Source organism: Coregonus lavaretus, assembly GCF_964263955.1.
Source record: "Coregonus lavaretus genome assembly, chromosome: 8".
NCBI classification, from domain to species: domain Eukaryota; kingdom Metazoa; phylum Chordata; class Actinopteri; order Salmoniformes; family Salmonidae; genus Coregonus; species Coregonus lavaretus.
Window position 1 is genome coordinate 45679117 of NC_139995.1, and position 21150 is coordinate 45700266.

At 41.4% G+C, this 21150-nt stretch overlaps 1 protein-coding gene across 1 annotated transcript; it reads right to left on the minus strand.

Annotated features, from left to right (window-relative positions):
- Window positions 1–5832: 5832 nt before the first annotated feature.
- On the minus strand, window positions 5833–20600 carry LOC311133210 (interferon-induced protein 44-like). The gene is made up of 9 exons (XM_084166694.1): window positions 20521–20600; window positions 20369–20400; window positions 11667–11739; window positions 11351–11384; window positions 11027–11231; window positions 10312–10455; window positions 9682–9853; window positions 7829–7929; window positions 5833–7630 (listed from the first exon to the last, which is right to left on the minus strand). The coding sequence occupies exons 2-9, from the start codon at window positions 20372–20374 to the stop codon at window positions 7457–7459; spliced, it is 909 nt and encodes a 302-aa protein (XP_084022820.1). The 5' UTR covers window positions 20375–20400; window positions 20521–20600; the 3' UTR covers window positions 5833–7456.
- Between the last annotated feature and the right edge of the window lie 550 nt (window positions 20601–21150).

Sequence of the window (21150 nt, forward strand, 5' to 3'; positions counted from 1 at the left end):
TCAGCATATGTGGGAACTCCTTCAAGACTGTTGGAAAAGCATTCGTCATGAAACTGGTTGAGAGAATGCCAAGAGTGTGCAAATCTGTCGTCAAGTCAAAGGGTGGCTACTTCGAATAATCTCAATATAAAATATATTTTGATTTGTTTAACACTTTTTTGGTTACTGCATGATTCCATAGCAGGAGTCGTCGGGGGCGGTTGTGTTTCTCTCTAGCGGGAGGTAAGCTTGGCTTATATGGTGTCGAGTAAAGCTTAAACCATGTATTTAGATTGTAGGTAGTTTATCTAGGTAGTTATCGTAGGTTATCGTAGGTTATTGTAGGTAATTATTGTAGGTAAGTATTGTATTCGGCTGAGCTCGCTGAAGGACGAGGCTAGCTAACCCACTACCTGGACTAGCTAGCGGGTAGCTACTGGTAACTATTATCAACTGTGGATAGTTGTTTTCAATGTTATTTCACGCTTAAGAGTACCTGTAATGATGCCAGCTAGCTGCCTACCATTCAGCTGTTTTTCTAAACCTCATTATCTGAAGCGTTAACGTTAGGTAGTTAGTAGCTACTGTACTCGAAATGTAGCTAGCTTGTTACTACCTGGATAGCTAACTAGACAATAGCTGGAACGACCTAGCGAACAGACGCGAACTGGCTGAATCGATTCAGTGGCTAGCTTTGCACTTAACTGGCTAACAGTAGCTACTAAGGGTAAGTTATAACCTACAGTTGTGTTTTGTTTTTACATACTGGTAACCAGAGTCGTTCAAGGGAATTTGGGACATGGGTGACTAGTTAACGTTAGCTTGGCTCTCTGTGTGTTCGTGCCGTGGGAGGAGTTTTTTTTTTCCGTTGGCAGAGAGCAATGGCTAGCTAGTATGCTAACTATTCTAGCTAACTAACTGGCTGAATAAGTTGACGACGGACTCACTGTCAAAACTAACCCAAAACTTAACACAACGTTAGACACGGACATGAATGATCTGCTTGGCGTGGTAACACACTGGTGGTTTGTTGTAACCGAGTATTGGTGCTAAACCGTGTTATTGGAGGCTGGCATGCTAGTTGTCTATGGCGTCATAGGATTCAGTGCCCTGGACGATTTTCACGGAAGTATACTGTACCAAGTTAGCTAGCTGAATAAACTAAGTTAGTCTATTCCTAGAAAACATTGAACCGCTGTAGTTTACAACAATTATAATTTCTTTGGGAGAGTGGAAGTTGGGAGAGTTATATTTGAGTGTTTCAGTGAAATGTAAGTGAGGGAGGCCCCGCTCTCTCGCTTTCCCAGATGTTTAGTTCATTTCATTCCGATCTCCTTTGCATTATTGTAGCCATTTTCTGTAGCCTGTCAACTATGTGTCTGTCTATCCCTGTTCTCTCCTCTCCGCACAGGCTATACAAACGCCTCACACTGCGTGGCTGCTGCCACTCTAACCTGGTGGTCCCTGCACGCACGACCCACGTGGAGTTCCAGGTCTCCGGCAGCCTCTGGAACTGCCGTTCTGCGGCCAACAAGGCAGATTTAATCTCAGCCTATGCTACCCTCCAGTCCCTCGACTTCTTGGCGCTGACGGAAACATGGATTACCACAGAAAACACTGCTACTCCTACTGCTCTCTCCTCGTCTGACCATATGTTATCGCATACCCCGAGAGCATCTGGTCAGCGGGGTGGAGGCACAGGAATCCTCATCTCTCCCAAGTGGACATTCTCTCTTTCTCCCCATCTGTCTATCTCCTCATTTGAATTCCATGCTGTCACAGTCACTAGCCCATTTAAGCTTAACATCCTTATCATTTATCGCCCTCCAGGTTCCCTTGGAGAGTTCATCAATGAGCTTGACACCTTGATAAGTTCCTTTCCTGAGGATGACTCACCCCTCACAGTTCTGGGTGACTTTAACCTCCCTACGTCTACCTTTGACTCATTTCTCTCTGCCTCCTTCTTTCCACTCCTCTCCTCTTTTGACCTCACCCTCTCACCGTCCTTCCCTACTCACAAGGCAGGCAATACGACTTGACCTCATCTTTACTAGATGCTGTTCTTCTACTAATCTCACTGCAACTCCCCTCCAAGTCTCCGACCACTACTTTGTATCCTTTTCTCTCTCGCTCTCCTCCAACACTACTCACTCTGCCCCTACTCAGATGGTAATGCGCTGTCGCAACCTTCGCTCTCTCTCTCCCGCTACTCTCTCCTCTTCCATCCTATCATCTCTTCCCTCTGCTCAATCCTTCTCCCTCCAATCTCCTGATTCTGCCTCCTCAACCCTCCTCTCCTCCCTTTCTGCATCCTTTGACTCTCTATGTCCCCTATCCTCCCGGCCGGTTCGGTCCTCCCCTCCTGCTCCGTGGCTTAACGAATCATTGCGAGCTCACAGAACAGGGCTCCAGGCAGCCGAGCGGAAATGGAGGAAAACTAGACTCCCTGCGGACCTGGCATCTTTTCACTCCTTCCTCTCTACATTTCTTCCTTTGTTTCTGCTGCTAAAGCCACTTTCTACCACTCTAAATTCCAAGCATCTGCCTCTAACCCTAGGAAGCTCTTTGTCACCTTCTCCTCCCTGCTGAATCCTCCCCCCCCCCCCCCTCTCTCTGTGGATGACTTCATCAACCATTTTGAAAAGAAGGTTGACGACATCCGATCCCCGTTTGTTAAGTCAAATGACACCGCTGGTCCTGCTCACACTGCCCTACCCTATGCTTTGACTTCTTTCTCCCCTCTCTCTCCAGATGAAATAATAATATGCCATTTAGCAGACGCTTTTATCCAAAGCGACTTACAGTCATGCGTGCATACATTATTTATTTTTTTGTGTATGGGTGGTCCCGGGGATCGAACCCACTACCTTGGCGTTACAAGCGCCGTGCTCTACCAGCTGAGCTACAGAGGACCACGAAATCTTGTGACTTGTAACGGCCGGCCGCCCAACAACCTGCCCACTTGACCCTATCCCCTCCTCTCTTCTCCAGACCATTTCCGGAGACCTTCTCCCTTACCTCAACTCGCTCATCAACTCATCCTTGACCGCTGGCTATGTCCCTTCCGTCTTCAAGAGAGCAAGAGTTGCACCCCTTCTCAAAAAACCTACACTCGATCCCTCCGATGTCAACAACTACAGACCAGTATCTCTTCTTTCTTTTCTCTCCAAAACTCTTGAGGGTGTCGTCTTTAGCCAACTCTCTTGCTATCTCTCTCAGAATGACCTTCTTGATCCAAACCAGTCAGGTTTCAAGACTGGTCATTCAACTGAGACTGCTCTTCTCTGTGTCACGGAGGCTCTCCGCACTGCTAAAGCTAACTCTCTCTCCTCTCGTCCTTCTAGACCTATCTGCTGCCTTTGATACTGTGAATCATCAGATCCTCCTCTCCACCCTCTCCGAGTTGGGCATCTCCGGCGCGGCTCACTCTTGGATTGCGTCCTACCTGACAGGTCGCTCCTACCAGGTGGTGTGGTGAGAATCTGTCTCTGCACCACGTGCTCTCACCACTGGTGTCCTCCAGGGCTCAGTTCTAGGCCCTCTCCTATTCTCGCTATACACCAAGTCACTTGGCTCTGTCATATCCTCACATGGCCTCTCCTATCATTGCTACGCAGATGACACACAATTCATCTTCTCCTTTCCCCCTTCTGATAACCAGGTGGCGAATCACATCTCTGCATGTCTGGCAGACATATCAGTGTGGATGACGGAGCACCACCTAAAGCTGAACCTCGGCAAGACGGAGCTGTTCTTCCTCCCGGGGAAGGACTGCCCGTTCCATGATCTCGCCATCACGGTTGACAACTCTGTTGTGTCCTCCTCCCAGAGTGCAAAGAGCCTTGGCGTGACCCTGGACAACACCCTGTCGTTCTCCGCTAATATCAAAGCGGTGACCCGATCCTGTAGGTTCATGCTCTACAACATTCGCAGAGTACGACCCTGCCTTACACAGGAAGCGGCACAGGTCCTAATCCAGGCACTTGTCATCTCCCGTCTGGATTACTGCAACACGCTGTTGGCTGGGCTCCCGTCTGGTGTTCAACCTTCCCAAGTTCTCTCACGTCACCCCGCTCCTTCGCACACTCCACTTTCTTCCAGTTGAAGCTCGCATCTGCTACAAGACCATGGTGCTTGCCTACGGAGCTGTGAGGGGAACGGCACCTCCGTACCTTCAGGCTCTGATCAGTCCCTACACCCAAACGAGAGCATTGCGTTCATCCACCTCTGGTATGCTGGCCCCCCTACCTCTGCGGAAGCACAGTTCCCGCTCAGCCCAGTCAAAACTGTTCGCTGCTCTGGCACCCCAATGGTGGAACAAGCTCCCTCACGACACCAGGACAGCGGAGTCACTCACCACCTTCCGGAGACACTTGAAACTCCACCTCTTTAAGGAATACCTGGGATAGAATAAAGTAATCCTTCTACCCCCCCTTACCCCACCCCCCCCCAAAAAAAATATATATTGTAAAGTGGTTGTCCCACTGGCTATCATAAGGTGAATGCACCAATTTGTAAGTCGCTCTGGATAAGAGTGTCTGCTAAATGACGAAAATGTAAATGTAAATGTGTTATTTCATAGTTTTAATGTCTTCACTATTATTCTACAATGTAGAAATTAGTAAAAATGAAGAAAAACCCTTGACTGAGTAGGTGTGTCCAAACTTTTGACTGATACTGTATATATCCGTAAGAAAAACAAAACTAAGAAATACATACAATGGAATGATCATGTTGCTCACATTACATTATTTAATCATAATAAAATTGGTATGTAAAGAAAAAAAAGAAAAAAGAGGTGGGCCTCCACCCTCTACTCCCCATCCCAGATGTCAGAACGAAACAATAAAGGCCTTTAAACACTTGTTGGACAAAATAAAATGCCTTTTATGGTGTATGAGAGAAATGAAACATTATTCAGTTTATTGCATTTTATGAAACAATTAAAAAGCTGATACTTTGTCATGTAAGACTACAAATCCCTGCCGGAATCTGTGCACATCCTCTCTAGCCGACACCTTTGCTGCATTGAAGTAGTAGAAGAAGAAATGTGCTGCTTTAAAATGGAGATAGCCTCAATGGTGCTCCCCATGCTGTTACAGATTCAAAGATCACATTTTAGTTATTTAGCAGACAATCTTATCCAGAGCAACTTACAGTTAGTGAGTGCATACATTATTTTATTTTTCATACTGGCCCCCTGTGGGAATCGAACCCACAACCCTGGCGTTGCAAACACCATTCTCTACCAACTGAGCTACATCCCTGCCGGCCATTCCCTCCCCTACCCTGGACCAATTGTGCACCGCCCCATTGGTCTCCCGGTCACAGCCAGCTACGACAGAGCCTGGATTCAAACCAGGATCTCTAGTGGCACAGCTAGCACTGCAATGCAGTGCCTTAGACCACTGCGCCACTCGGGGGGTTATGAGATGTCTAAGTAAATGCTTTGCTGTCAGCTTGCCATAGACTTAGTTAGACTTCTTACTTTGTATCTGTCCCATTATGTTGTTGTGACAGCATGGGCAGGGCCATTGAGACTATCTCAATTTCAGAGGAGGCTGGTGGGAAGAGCTATAGGAGGACGGTCTCATTGTAATGGCTGGAATGTAATTAATGGAACAGAGTCAAATGTGGTTTCCAAATGTTTAATGCCGTTCCATTTATCCCATTCCAGCCATTACAATGAGCCCATTCTCCTATAGCTCCTCCCACCAGCCTCCTCTGCTCCATTTTAAAGTAGTGCATTTCTTATTTTACTACTTCTATGAGTTGGTAAACAAACTGAAATGGTGTACACTGCCACCTGGAGTGTGTTTGAAAAGGTATAAAGCCAAGGTTGGTGATTTACTTCCACTTACAGTTATGGAATGTTTGCTAATGAGTATCACTCTTTGGCTGATCCACCTGATGACCTGGATGGAATTATGTGATCCTTCCTTAACCCATAGGAAGTCCCACCGAGTTGCCTACTTGAAAATGGTATTTGGTATTTTATTAGGATCCCCATTAGCTGTTGCAAAAGCAGCAGCTACTCTTCCTGGGGTCCACACAAAACATGAAACATGACATAATACAGAACATTAATAGACAAGAACAACTCAAGGACAGAACTTCATCAATGGGGAAAAAAAGGCACACGTAGCCTACATATCATACACACAAACTATCTAGGTCAAAATGGTGAAATTCCTCAATGGTGCTGCCCATGCTAAAACGGGCTTCACTATCTAATCAGGCATTCACATGCTCGTGAGAAGTTGGAAACCGTGAAGTGGGAATTTGTAAATTGTTCAAGTTGTTTTGATGTCGGAACAATTCTTCAACCAATAGGATTTTAGGTAGCTTGATAGGCTATCTAAAATTTCTAATAATAAAGTTAGCTAGCTTGCGTAACATTAATAATATGGTAAAACTAGCTACATTATCCATATTAATACGTTTGTAATTGTCAAAAAACGGATTTGTTGTCATCATTTGGTTTAAAATGTAAAAGTTCAGTGGTGAAACGTCACAACTCGGCAACTCTGGTAACAACATTTTCTCAGAGTTTCCCACTTGTAATTACGACTTGGAGGGTTGTTCAATTGAAATTTCCCAGTTGAAACTACAAACTTCAGATAAACCCGACAGCATGTGAACGCCCCATTAGTCTATGCAGGTTTTGGTTAACTGTTCCATATTTTATTTAACTAATATTTGTTGGCTTATTTATGCATTCTGTCTTGTCTTGTATGGAATGCTATCAGCCATCAGATATTTAGAATGTGCCATGCATATAGGCTAGTTTTCTACAAATAAGTTAGCTAGCTAGCTAGCTAGCTGAGTAAACTCAACTCTGTCATATACATCTCTACAGAGATGAGTTGCGATGAGTATCGGCGGAGTGTACCACCAACTACATCGAGTCACTAGCAGTCGATACTTATAAAAATGTATATGTTTGCCCTGTGTAACTGCAAAAACAACGTACTTCAGCACCCAAAAAAAGCCTGCAGTTGCACAGGACAAACATAGGTACAAGAAAAGCATTTTAAAAATGGACATTTTTACAAGTATCGACTTATAGTGACTCAATGTAGTGGCGGTGTACTCTTTTTGGCGTATCACACTAGAACCCTGTATGGAAGGTATCCATATTCCACAGGGATCTAACTAGAGCTACTAGCTAGCTAAGATGAACCAGAGAGGGTTTTACATTGACAACCAAATAACTGTTTTAGGTTCAAGACATGTAACACCCAACAGTGTACACTTGCATTAGATAAGCTAGTATCTTTGATAGAATGCAAAACATGATGCATAGATAACTGACATTGATTTTATATAACTCATTGTACTTTATGAAGCAATATGAAAACATTGAAAGGAGAACTTTCACACCAATCTTACTTCATCCTGCCTTCAAAAAATATGTCTAGTCTATATAGACATAGGAGTATACTGCAGGGCTCTCAAATCTCCTAGCGCTTGACACTCATGCATGTTGTTGGAGGTCCCAGAGGTAGTCGTTGGCAAAGTTCATAATCTGAGTCATGGCGTTCAGTATCAGGATGTCCATATCATCATCCAGCTCCCCCTCCTCATGGTAGTTTTTCACCGGTAGGATGCAGTTCATGGGAACTCCCAGCTCATTACTGCAGATCTGCATCTGAGAAATGTTGGACAAAAATTACTTATGCTTTAGCTGAGAAACGAGGACTTTTGCTTTACCTGAGTAAGCAAGCCTTTTGTTTTACCTGAGAAAGCAGGACTTTTGCTTTACCTGAGTGAGCAGAACTTTTGCTTTACCTGAACAATCAAGATTGAATGTGACTTCAGGATTAATGTAATGTAAAACATGACTTACCTTCTTTTTGATTGCCTTGCTGGTGTAGATGTTCTTCACATCCCTGTCCACCAGATCACAAGCCTTGTCTGGCATGGTCATGACAACAACCTGAGGGATTCCTGTTTATAGAAATGATAGAATGGAAGGGCTAATATATACAGTGCATTCGGAAAGTATTCAGAGCCCTTGACATTTTCCACATATTGTTATGTTACAGCCTTATTCTAAAATGGATTAATACATATATATAATCTAATCAATCTACACACAATACTCCATAATCACAAAACGATCACAGGTTTTTAAAATTGTTTGCAAATGTATTAAAAATAAAAAACAGAAATACCTTATTTACATAGGTTTTCAGACCCTTTGCTATGAGACTCGAAATTCAGCTCAGGTGCATCCTGTTTCCATTGATCATCCTTGAAATGTTTCTACAACTTGATTGGAGTCCACCTGTGGTAAATGTAATTGATTGGCCATGATTTGGTTAAGGCACACACCAGTCTATATAAGGTCCCACAGTAGACAGTGCATGTCAGAGCAAAAACCAAGCCATGAGGTCGAAGGAATTGTCCGTAGAGATCCGAGACAGGATTATGTCGAGGCACAGATCTGGGAAAGGGTACAAAAAAATGTCTGCAGCATTGAAGGTCCCCAATAACACAGTGGCCTCCATTAGTCTTAAATGGAAGAAGTTTGGAACCACCAAGACTCTTCATAGAGCTGGCCGCCCGGCCAAACTGAGTAATCATGGGAGAAGGGCCTTGGTCAGGGAGGTGACCAAGAACCCGAAGGTCACTCTGACAGAGCTCCAGAGTTCCTCTGTGGAGATGGGAGAACCTTCCAGAAGGACAACCATCTTTGCAGCCCTCCACCAATCAGGCCTTTATGGTAGAGTGGCCAGACAGAAGCCACTCCTCTGTAAAAGGCACTCCACCAATCAGACCTTTATGGTAGACTGGCCAGAAGGAAGCCACTCCTCAGTAAAAGGCACATGAAAGGCACCTAAGGGACTCAGACCATGAGAAACAAGATTCTCTGGTCTGACGAAACCAAGATTGAACTCTCGAGGAAACCTGGCACCAGCCCTAGGGTGAAGCATGGTGGTGGCAGCATCATGCTGTGGAGATGTTTTTCAGCGGCAGGGACTGAGAGACTAGTCAGGATCGAGGGATAGATGAACGGAGTAAAACACAGAGAGGTCCTTGATGAAAACCTGCTCCAGGGAGCTCAATAACTCAGACTGGGGTGACGGTTCACCTTCCAACAGGACAACGACCCTAAGCACACGGCCAAGACAACGCAGGAGTGGCTTTGGGACAAGTCTCTGAATATCTTTGAGTGGCCCAGCCAGAGCCCGGACTTGAACCCGATCGAACATCTCTGGAGAGACCTGAAAATAGCTGTGCAGTGACGCTCCCCATCCAACCTGACAGAGCTTGAGAGGATCTGCAGAGAAGAATGGGAGAAACTCCCCAAATACAGGTGTGCCAGGCTTGTACCGTCATACCCAAGAAGACTCGAGCTGTAATCGCTGCCAAAGGTGCTTCAAAAAAGTACTGAGCAAAGTGTCTGAATACTTATGTAAATGTGATATTGCAGTTTTTATTTTTTATAAATTTGCAAAACAAATCTACAAACCTGCTTTTTGCTTTGTATTGTGTGTACATTGATGAGGGGAAAAAACTATTTAATCCATTTTAGAATAAGGCTGTAACGTAACAAAATGTGGAAAAAGTCAAGGGGTCTGAATACTTTCCGAATGCACAGTAGGTAACAATGTTTCAAGTAATTGTGAAAGTGAAGATCAAGAGCTATCTACAGCCAAAGACACAGAGAAACATAAAGGGGTTGGAAGAGCTCACCCAGTTTACTGGCTTTTTCTCTGACTTTCCTCATCTTGGCTGTGACATCACTTGACATGAGAGAGATTTTGTCTGCTGGCACAACACTCACCAAACAGTGAACCTTGTGACTTGACGTAGGCTTCTTATTATATTCTGCACTTTCCTCAGTTAATGGCCAGCAAGGATTGAACTAGCACAAGGAAAGACAAGACTGGTCTGAAAGGACTTATCTGTTTAAAACTATTACTTGTTTGTTTTGTTTAATTTGGCATTGAAAAAAGTGATTATTTGGCTGATGTTGGTACACTCTTAGAAAAAAAGGTGCCATCTAGAACCTAAACTCCATAGGAGAACCCTTTGAAAAACCCTTTTTGGTTCAAGGTAGAACCTTTTGGTTCCAGGTAGAACCCTTTTGGGTTCCATGTACAACCCTCTGTGGAAAAGGTTCTACATGGAACCTAAAAGGGTTCTACCTGGAACCAAAAAGGGTTCTCATATGGGACAGCCGAAGAACCCTTTTGGAACCCTTTTTTCTAAGAGTGTAGAAAGAGCAGAACTATTTACATTGTTTGTTGGGTGAAGGAAGGCTACATTTACAGTGTAATATTATTTGCATGTGTATGAATACATTTGTGTATTCTGATTTACCTTATAGCCTTCTGGTAGATGGCCCTTCAGAGCACTGATGATGTCTTCAGGTTGCATCCCATTTTCTTGTGCCTCCAGACCCATGACATCATTGAATGCAAAAGGCAGACGGGATTTTCCATTTTTAATGTAGTGTGTTTTGTACTGAAAATAAACATATTTTTAAAACCCACTTGTGAAGGAAAATATGTTTTTTTTATGTTTCTGCTTTTCTAATAACCAATTTAACTGGGTTCATGCAAGTGACCGATTGATCGTGCCTGGGAGGAATCCTCACTATCAGTATAAGCAATTTGGCAGTACGCCCAGAACATTGCTTTGAGAACCTAAATGGGTATCTCAGTTTCAAGGACTCAGCTTGGAGAGAAGAAACCTTGTGAGGTATTGGTCGGTCATATGCATGAACCAAACGTTAATGATGAATTCATGATGAATAATGTCAATCATGCTAATATAACTTGTCTGTGTAAGCAGTATATAAGAGAGCTCCCGATCGACGTGTACTATGGTGCATTAAGTTTGTTGGAACCTCTCCAGCTTGCTGACAATAAAGAGCGATTCATTTAATATTGACTTCAGGTGTCCCTGGTGGTGAATTTACACAGCATAATCATAGCAGGTGTTTGTGTACAAAGGTATGCTAGGGATCCATGTTTCATCCATTAATAGTGATTTGTGATCAGTGGCACTACATTCCTATTTTATAGTAACTTACTGTCATGGTGAAGCTTGTGCCAGAGGCAGCTGCTACCAGGGCACCAGATGTTATGCGTCCTTGGAAGACATTGTTTACTGAGTTGATGAAGCTGGACTTCCCTGCTCCGACTGGTCCATGTAGCAGGCATCTCAGCTGACCCACGTCAGGATCATTCAGTTCAAAGTTCCTCAGGACCCTCACCATCTCATCCCTGTTTTGTTTACTGTCAGAGACAATGATTTATCATCAATTTAGCATAGCACACTGTATGCACATCCCTTGATATTGATTGTAACATCCTTTGCATTCTTCTCCATACTTGGTCAGTCAGTACGTGCTTACCTCCAAGATACTTTCCTCCATGGGTCGTCAAATTCTGTGTGACACAAAGGATTTTATTTTTATTAAATGAACATGGCTGTAATTTCCCGTTTCCAATTCCCCCCATCACTTTCAAAAGATATCTTCACCTTAATTTAAATGAATGTACAATAATAAATGTTTTTTCACACAATACATCAGAGTACAGTCAAATCGATGTATGCATGCCTTTGGACTTTTGTCAATGCATGTTCTAAAACCGAATATACAGATCAGGGATCAATTGTATTTTTCAGATATGTCTCATGCTGTTTCCACAATATGTCATGACTCTTACCCTTCTTTGGTGGTGGTGTTCCAGTTTCCATGGGCAGCCCAAATGCAGCCCCAATGGCTTTTAACAGAATAGGCTATTTGGGGGTGAATAGTATGTCATTTCTGTACTGCAACTATCACAGTCTGCTAAGGGCCACATTAAAATAATATTTGCATATTTTGATCAGATTTGATTTCAGAGTTGTTAGTTCAACGACAGACACCCTGGGTGCTTATTTACAGTATTGCTGATTACTCAAGGATTGGAAAGTGTTGCAAAATGATGTGAAATAATACAGTAACTATATATACAGTACCAGTCAAAAGTTTGGACACACCTACTCATTCCAGGGTTTTTCTTTATTTTGACTATTTTCTACATTGTATAATAATAGTGAAGACATCAAAACTATGATAAAACACATATGAAATTATGTAGTAACCAAAAAAGTGTTAAACTTTTATATGTTATATTTGAGATTCTTCAAAGTAGCCACCCTTTGCCTTGATGACAGCTTTGCACACTCTTGGCATTCTCTCAACCAGCTTCATGGAGTAGTCACCTGGAATGCATTTCAATTAACAGGTGTGCCTTGTTAATTTGTGGAATTTCTTTCCTTCTTATTGTGTTTGAGCCAATCTGTTGTGTTGTGACAAGGTAGGGGGGGGGGGGGGGGTATACAGAAGATAGCCCTATTTGGTAAAAGACCAAGTCCATATTATGGCAAGAACAGCTCAAACACGCAAAGAGAAATGACAGTCCATCATTCCTTTAAGACATGAAGGTCAGTCAATCCGGACCATTTCAAGAACTTTGAACGTTTCTTCAAGTGCAGTAGCAAAAACCATCAAGCGCTATGATGAAACTGGCTCTCATGAGGACCGCCATCCCATCTGGTTTGCGCTTAGTGGGACTATCATTTGTTTTTCAACAGGACAATGACCCAAAACACACCTCCAGGCTGGGTAAGGGCTATTTGACCAAGAAGGAGAGTGATGGAGTGCTGCATCAGATGACCTGGCCTCCACAATCACCTGACCTCAACCCAATTGAGATGGTTTGGGATGAGTTGGACCGCAGAGTGAAGGAAAAGCAGCCAACAAGTGTTCAGCATATGTGGGAACTCCTTCAAGACTGTTGGAAAAGCATTCCTCATGATGCTGGTTGAGAGAATGCTAAGAGTGTGCAAAGCGGTCATCAAGGCAAAGGGTGGCTACTTTGAAGAATCTAAAATCTACTTTGATTTGTTTAACACTTTTTTGGTTACTACATGATTCCATATGTGTTATTTCATAGATTTGATGTCTTCACTATTATTATACAATGTAGAAAATAGTGAAAATAAAGAAAAACCCTGGAATGAGTAGGTGTGTCCAAACTTTTAACTGGTACTGTATATATATTTTATTATTTGTCATTCGAATTGATGAGAGAAAAGAAGGTAGTTCATCCTGTTGACGAATTCTCTCTATGAGTGATTCCTCACGAAACCAGGACAAAAAAACAGCATGATTTTGGGGGTTTTCACTAAATTTAATCCATCGAATGATCCTTTGGAGGAAGGATTGTTGACACATATTTGAAATGTGTATCTAAAAGCATAATTGAGAAATAATCTATCAAAGTTGGCATATTCATGACATTTTGGCATTTTTACACAGGCCTCCTTTAAGACTCCATAGTGTTTAATCTGTATGCTCTAAAAAGCATATTAAGCTTTACCGCATGCTCTCTAATATGAGTAGTATTTAGAGTTATATTATTTTATTGCTTTTACAATAATTTATTAATATCAAAAATATAAACATGATTATTGAAAACAAAATAAGTTATGGCCCATTTTATACAGATACATTGGCATTGTAGGCAATTCAATGTAGCTTTCACTTCCCGTTTAATCTGTCCACGAGATATTATAGGCAATGTAACCAATCAAATCCCTCCTTCTAGTTGTATCATTGCACATCCTGCAAATCACTAGAAGAGGGCAACAATTTAAAATCCATTTTCACATACACTCTGTTGGTAATGCCAGAGAGGAAGAGGCGAAGAGGCCCAACTTGGCCTAAAATATGCATTTTCCAGCAGGTGGCATTGTTTTCACTCACCAAGCAAGGCGTTTTTGTATGGAGGTCACAATGAGAGAGTGTCGAATCTGGTCAACAGAAAAAGTAATGCCATTTGCTAAGTGAGGTATATTTGGTCGAATAGAAGTTTCATAATGCTTACGTTGTTACGAGTGTACTGATATAAGTAGGACACATGACATCCCGGGAACTTTGGAAAAAACACTTTATATTGGAGTTGTCTCGAGATGACTATGCATATTCATGACATGAGGCTAGTAGCATAGCATCTCTCTCTGTTGTATACAGGCAGTTGACGTCAACAACCCTCATTGAATAATAAAAAAATTATTAAAATAATTAGATCTATCTACCAATCCAAAGAGAGGAATAGGCGGGAGCTTTTTGTGCATATGGAAAATGTGATTTTTTATTTCAGCTCAGGAAACATGGGACCAACACTTTACATAGTGTACAATACATTTGACGATCAGCTATGCAGCCAAACTTATTTGCCATTCCTTTTGCCTCGTCCCTCTCAACCATACCATTTTTCAATTCTTCGTCAATCCACAGGTATTTAACAGTTTTTGGTCATTTTCTTATTGGGTGCATGCTTATTAGTAACTGGAATAAGCAATTTCATGAATGCGTCAAGTGCAGCATCTGCTTGTTCCTCATAACACACAACAGACCAGCAAATATTATTTACTTCTTCAACATAGGAATCACTACAAAACCTATTGTATTATCTCTTATACACTACATTAGGCCCAGCCTTCAGAACATTACAGTTTGAAACTTTTTCTTGGACTGTGTGGTGGACAGCTTGATGAAAATCAGTCAATATTTAGGTCACCTAGAAAATATACCTCTCTGGTGATATCACACACATTATCAAGCATTTCACACATATTATCCAAATACTGATTGTTAGCACTTGGTGGTCTATAGCAACTCCCCAAAAGAATAGGCTTTAGATGAGGCAGGTGAACCTGTAGCCATATTACTTCAACAGCATCTGAATATAAACAGCTACACCTCCACCATTGGCATTTCTGTCTCTTCTGTAGATGTTATTACCATATATTGCTAACACTGTATCATCAAAGGAATTATCTAAGTGTGTTTCAGAGATAGCCAGTATATGAATGCTTTCTATTTCTAGCAAGTTATCGATTTCATGAACATTGTTTATTTGGCTACATATGTTAACGTGGGCTATTTTTCCCGCTTTTCTCAGTTGCTTGATTGTTTTTATTGCTTTACTGGGAGGCTTATCAGAGGTACACATGACAGGAATATTTATAATTGATAGTGCAGTGTGAACTGCTCACAGTGGGCTTCCTACTAGGGCAAACCGTCTCAGTGCTAACAGTATACAGTGGGGGAAAAAAGTATTTAGTCAGCCACCAATTGTGCATGTTCTCCCACTTAAAAAGATGAGAGAGGCCTGTAATTTTCATCATAGGTACACGTCAACTATGACAGACAAATTGAGCATTTTTTTTCTCCAGAAAATCACATTGTAGGATTTTTAATGAATTTATTTGCAAATTATGGTGGAAAATAAGTATTTGGTCACCTACAAACAAGCAAGATTTCTGGCTCTCACAGACCTGTAACTTCTTCTTTAAGAGGCTCCTCTGTCATCCACTCGTTACCTGTATTAATGGCACCTGTTTGAACTTGTTATCAGTATAAAAGACACCTGTCCACAACCTCAAACAGTCACACTCCAAACTCCACTATGGCCAAGACCAAAGAGCTGTCAAAGGACACCAGAAACAAAATTGTAGACCTGCACCAGGCTGGGAAGACTGAATCTGCAATAGGTAAGCAGCTTGGTTTGAAGAAATCAACTGTGGGAGCAATTATTAGGAAATGGAAGACATACAAAACCACTGATAATCTCCCTCAATCTGGGGCTCCACGCAAGATCTCACCCCGTGGGGTCAAAATGATCACAAGAACGGTGAGCAAAAATCCCAGAACCACACGGGGGGACCTAGTGAATGACCTGCAGAGAGCTGGGACCAAAGTAACAAAGCCTACCATCAGTAACACACTACGCCGCCAGGGACTCAAATCCTGCAGTGCCAGACGTGTCCCCCTGCTTAAGCCAGTACATGTCCAGGCCCGTCTGAAGTTTGCTAGAGTGCATTTGGATGATCCAGAAGAGGATTGGGAGAATGTCATATGGTCAGATGAAACCAAAATAGAACTTTTTGGTAAAAATTCAACTCGTCGTGTTTGGAGGACAAAGAATGCTGAGTTGCATCCAAAGAACACCATACCTACTATGAAGCATGGGGGTGGAAACATCATGCTTTGGGGCTGTTTTTCTGCAAAGGGACCAGGACGACTGATCCGTGTAAAGGAAAGAATGAATGGGGCCATGTATCGTGAGATTTTGAGTGAAAACCTCCTTCCATCAGCAAGGGCATTGAAGATGAAACGTGGCTGGGTCTTTCAGCATGACAATGATCCCAAACACACCGCCCGGGCAACGAAGGAGTGGCTTCGTAAGAAGCATTTCAAGGTCCTGGAGTGGCCTAGCCAGTCTCCAGATCTCAACCCCATAGAAAATCTTTGGAGGGAGTTGAAAGTTCGTGTTGCCCAGCGACAGCCCCAAAACATCACTGCTCTAGAGGAGATCTGCATGGAGGAATGGGCCAAAATACCAGCAACAGTGTGTGTAAACCTTGTGAAGACTTACAGAAAACGTTTGAACTGTGTCATTGCCAACAAAGGGTATATAACAAAGTATTGAGAAACTTTTGTTATTGACCAAATACTTATTTTCCACCATAATTTGCAAATATATTCATAAAAAATCCTACAATATGATTTTCTGGATTTTTTTTCCTCATTTTGTCTGTCATAGTTGACGTGTACCTATGATGAAAATTACAGGCCTCTCTCATCTTTTTAAGTGGGAGAACTTGCACAATTGGTGGCTGACTAAATACTTTTTTTCCCCACTGTAACTCAGGTTCATAGGCACAATATTATTGCTGACAGTAGCTGTCAGATTGACAGAGGCATTTAGAGGAACATAAATTAGGTTATTTACATTATGACTGACAACACCCCTGGGAAAATGTATATTTGCAGCAGCAGTATGACAGTTCAGCGACACAATGGTAGGGATTATCTGAGCAGGGTTTGGGTCACTGATAAGTAATTGCGTCAACACTGCCTTGAAATGTGTGGACAGGGTCCAGCACTAAGATGATTTGGATGGACTCCGTCATTACTTTAGAGCAACTTCTGTTTCAAGAATGTGCCATAGTTATCTATAAAAATTATGCCAACAGAGGTACAGCAGTCTTTTAGCCAGATGTATAATGCCAGCAGCCTGCTGAATCTTTCACGGCAGCTGCCCAGCGATGGCACAGGGCCTGAAATGATCGGCCGCTTTTTGGAGTCTTTCAAAGCTAGAAACAATTCTTTAAAATCCAGTTTCAGCAGTTCTGAGTTTAAGAACTCTGTGGGTAGTGCTAAAAACAATGATGTCATATTTGAATTCCTCCATCTTTATGCACCCTCGCCATTGGAACATAACTCTAAAAGTAGCGGAGATCCCACTCTGGACCTTTGATATGACCATAGAGTATATTATGTTCAACGATATCTTTTAAAAATGTTTATATTTTTCAGTATTCATAAATTAGTGTAAAAAATAATTGAAATACTACTCATATTACAGAGCAAGCGGTAAAGCTTCATATGACACATATTTTTGCTTTGTAGAACCTACAGATGAAACATAACGGAGTCTTAAAGGTGCTACACATAGAATTTCTCAGAACGTCTCCCCAATATGGAAGCTAGGTGAGTTGAAACAGCACTAGGTTGCATTCAAAACAAATCTCCTCCCTTCCCCGCATCCCATTTCCCCGTAACATGGCGGAAACTCACGATTGAGCCTTTTACTTTGAAGATATATTTTACAGTGATTTAGATGGTACAATGATCACCTACTAGTTCTGAGCGATTAACCAAAATGTTTTTATTTTTTATTTTTTTTAACAACTAATTAACTGACTTCGGTTCAATGATTTGAATTCCATTTAGTTCGGTTTTTGTCTGTGAGCTTAATGTGCACATTGCCTGCAGTTTCTCTAGAGATAAATCCAATCATGCCCGAACTGTGCGATGTAGTAGGGAGTTGTAGTTTCCAACAGGCCAATGATTTCATAGTTTAGCACAGAAATAATTAACTACAATGACCATAATCCATTACGCACCTACTTGTCCGGTCATTTCTTTTTTACGCCTGCTAAATAAGCAACAATAGAATGCGCGATCAAGAGGGATACATAGAGAGCAGATGCTTCGCGAGGTATCTCTACGTGAAAATACATGATCTAATTGATTGATAGTTGGTATTCAGCAGTCATAAAAGTATGCCTTATTTACTTTGAAGAACTACTAAAACTGTGATTTTGTCAGACAGCATAGGCAGCAGCTCTATAGAGGTGAGATGATGACTTGGAATTAAATAATTAAGTCATCAAATAAAACAAATGTAATTTACACAACAGCAAATATTTTATGAAAGTATTTTGAAATAATGATGTTTAATAATAATAGCAGTAATGGGCAGTCACTAACATCAAGGGACTTTTATTCATTGTTTTATTCTGTGTTGTTACAGCATTCAACCCACAACGCATGGTGCATTTAATGTTTTAAAATAATTATCGAAACTGAAATTGAAAATAACGTTTATTTTTTTATAATCTAACCAAAACCGAACTGCACTCAGCACTATTAGCTACACTATTCAGTGCCTGTTTTCTCACATAAACTGAAACTGAGCAAACAGTGTAAACTAAACAAAAATATAATCGCAACATGTAAAGTGTTGGTCCCATGTTTCATGAGCTGAAATGTTCCATACACACAAAAAGCTTATTTCTCTCAAATTTTGTTCACAAATTGGTTTACATCTCTGATGCTGACCATTTCTCCTTTGCCAAGATAATCCATCCACCTGAAAGGTGTGGCATATCAAGACGCTGATTAAACAGCATGATCATTACACAGGTGCACCTTGTGCTGGGGACAATAAAAGGCCACTAAAATGTGCAGTTTTGTCACACAACACAATGCCACACATTTCTCAAGTTTTGAGGGAGCTTGTAATTGGCATTCTGACTGCAGGAATGTCCACCAGAACTGTTGCCAGATAATTGACTGTTCATTTCTCTACCATAAGCCGCCTCCAACGTCATTTTAGAGAATTTGGCAGTACATCCAACCGGCCTCACAACCGCAGACCACGTGTAACCCCGCCAGCCCAGGACCTCTACATCCGGCTTCTTCACCTGCGGGATCATCTGAGGGGGGGGGGGGGGGGGGAGGAGTATTTCTGTCTGCTATAAAGCCCTTTTGTGCGGAAAAACTCATTCTGATTGGCTGGGCCTGGCTCCCCAGTGGGTGGACCTGGCTCCCAAGTGGGTGGGCCTATGCCCTCCCTGGCCCACCCATGGTTGCGCCCCTGCCCAGTCATGTGAAATCCATTGATTAGGGCCTAATTTATTTATTTTAATTGACTGATTACCTTCTATGAACTGTAACGTAGTAAAATCTTTGAAATTGTTGCATGTTGTGGTTATTTTTTTGTTCAGTATAGAATTTTAGCAACCAGGAAATGACAGAGCTTGACTAGATTTCCACTAGAAAAAGAGAAATCAATAGGCAAATATCACAGCCAATCACAACACTGTCGGATAAGTAATACTGTGAAAGACTATCATTCCACTATTACTGCAGATATATTATGGACATTTTCTGAAACTACAATGCAAACATTTTTTAAAAATCTATGTGTAGCACCTTTAAAAGAGGCCTGGGTAAGGCCAAAATGGAGGCCATTCTATGGATTACATCTAGTGAAAATTCCCCAAATCATGGTCTTTTTTTGTCCTGGTTTCGTGATCAATCACTCTTATGAGATGGTGGAGAAGGTCGCTTCAGACATCAAGAAACTACTGGCCAAAAAACGCAAAGTACTTAATGTATTTCTTTCACAAGTAGGGTTGCAAAACTCCCGGTAATTTACAAAAATATCAGGAATGTTCAGAAACTATTGTAATTAACATATCATTTCGGAAATCTATGGAAACCTTTAGAATTTATGCCTGAATTGTGTTTTTAAAACACTACACATATTTTCCAGTTTCTGGTGGATAGACCATATGGTTAAAAATCTAATCATCAATAATGTAATTTGAAAGTAGCTCTGCTACTATTGACTGTTTTGACAACTGACACCAAAATATTAGAAGAGGTATACAGTATATTGATATAATAATAAAAAGTGTAAAAGTAAAAGATACTGAATGGTAAAATCTTCACATTAAACAGAAAAGGTAATCACTAAATCGATGGGTTGTATGAATATGTTTTACAGCTTTCTGATTTTATTTTTCATATTTAAATACATTATATTTTATTATTCTATGTCTTCAAAATGTCATGTGAATTCCCAACATTCTTGAACGTTTCCAAAGACTGGTTAATTTAGAAAGTTACCGGAAATATCCCCTCCCTTTGCAACTGTATTCACAAGAAACTGCCTGCATAGGAACAATAGAAGAGAATGTTACACATTTCCCTTTTGAACAAATTACAGTGAGCACTTACATTCATCGCAGTATAAAGATGTTCCTCTTGTACTACAAAATAAAACAAATTGCTTTAATAATAGTAACAATGATATAACACAGTATATTGAACAAGTGAGCCTCTACCAATATTTTTTATCAGCTGGATAAATGGTAATGACAATGACTTACCTTGTTAGAATTAGTTTATCCTGAGACAGATTCTGATGTAGTTGTGAAAAAGGATTGCAGCTTCATATACAGTATATAGCCTATAGTAGAAAGTGAAATTGATTGGTGGAGTTACTTTCACTTTCCAGTGTTAGATATAGAATAACTAGATCATTCCACAAATGTATCGAGTGAGGAGGGCTGTCTAGCTCTCCTATCTCTATACCAATTTCTTGTAAATGGGACCATTACAAGAATAGGGGCCATCATTTCACTTTCAATATGACTCTGTTTTAGATAGGTGAGAACGGCTTCCCAAGTTGAAGGCCGACCAAAATACTAAAGGCTGTTGTATCCAGAAAGCAGGATCCTCTATTATAGTCAATGGGGAAAATGGCAATTATAATTTATTCGAAGACAGTCATGGTACCAATACTTGCTTCTATTACACCAGATGTGTGTCCTTTTATATGTCCCCAATTGTTATAAAATTCCACACAGAAGAAATTATAAGGATAATTGAGATCCCCTCAGAACAGCCTCAACTCTTACTAGTGGCTTTACCATCTTTCAGTGGGCACCCACATGGGTGCCTTTCAGAACCTCTTTTGAACCCCTTTCTGCTTTTTTTTGGGTTGTTAGTGATTTTCT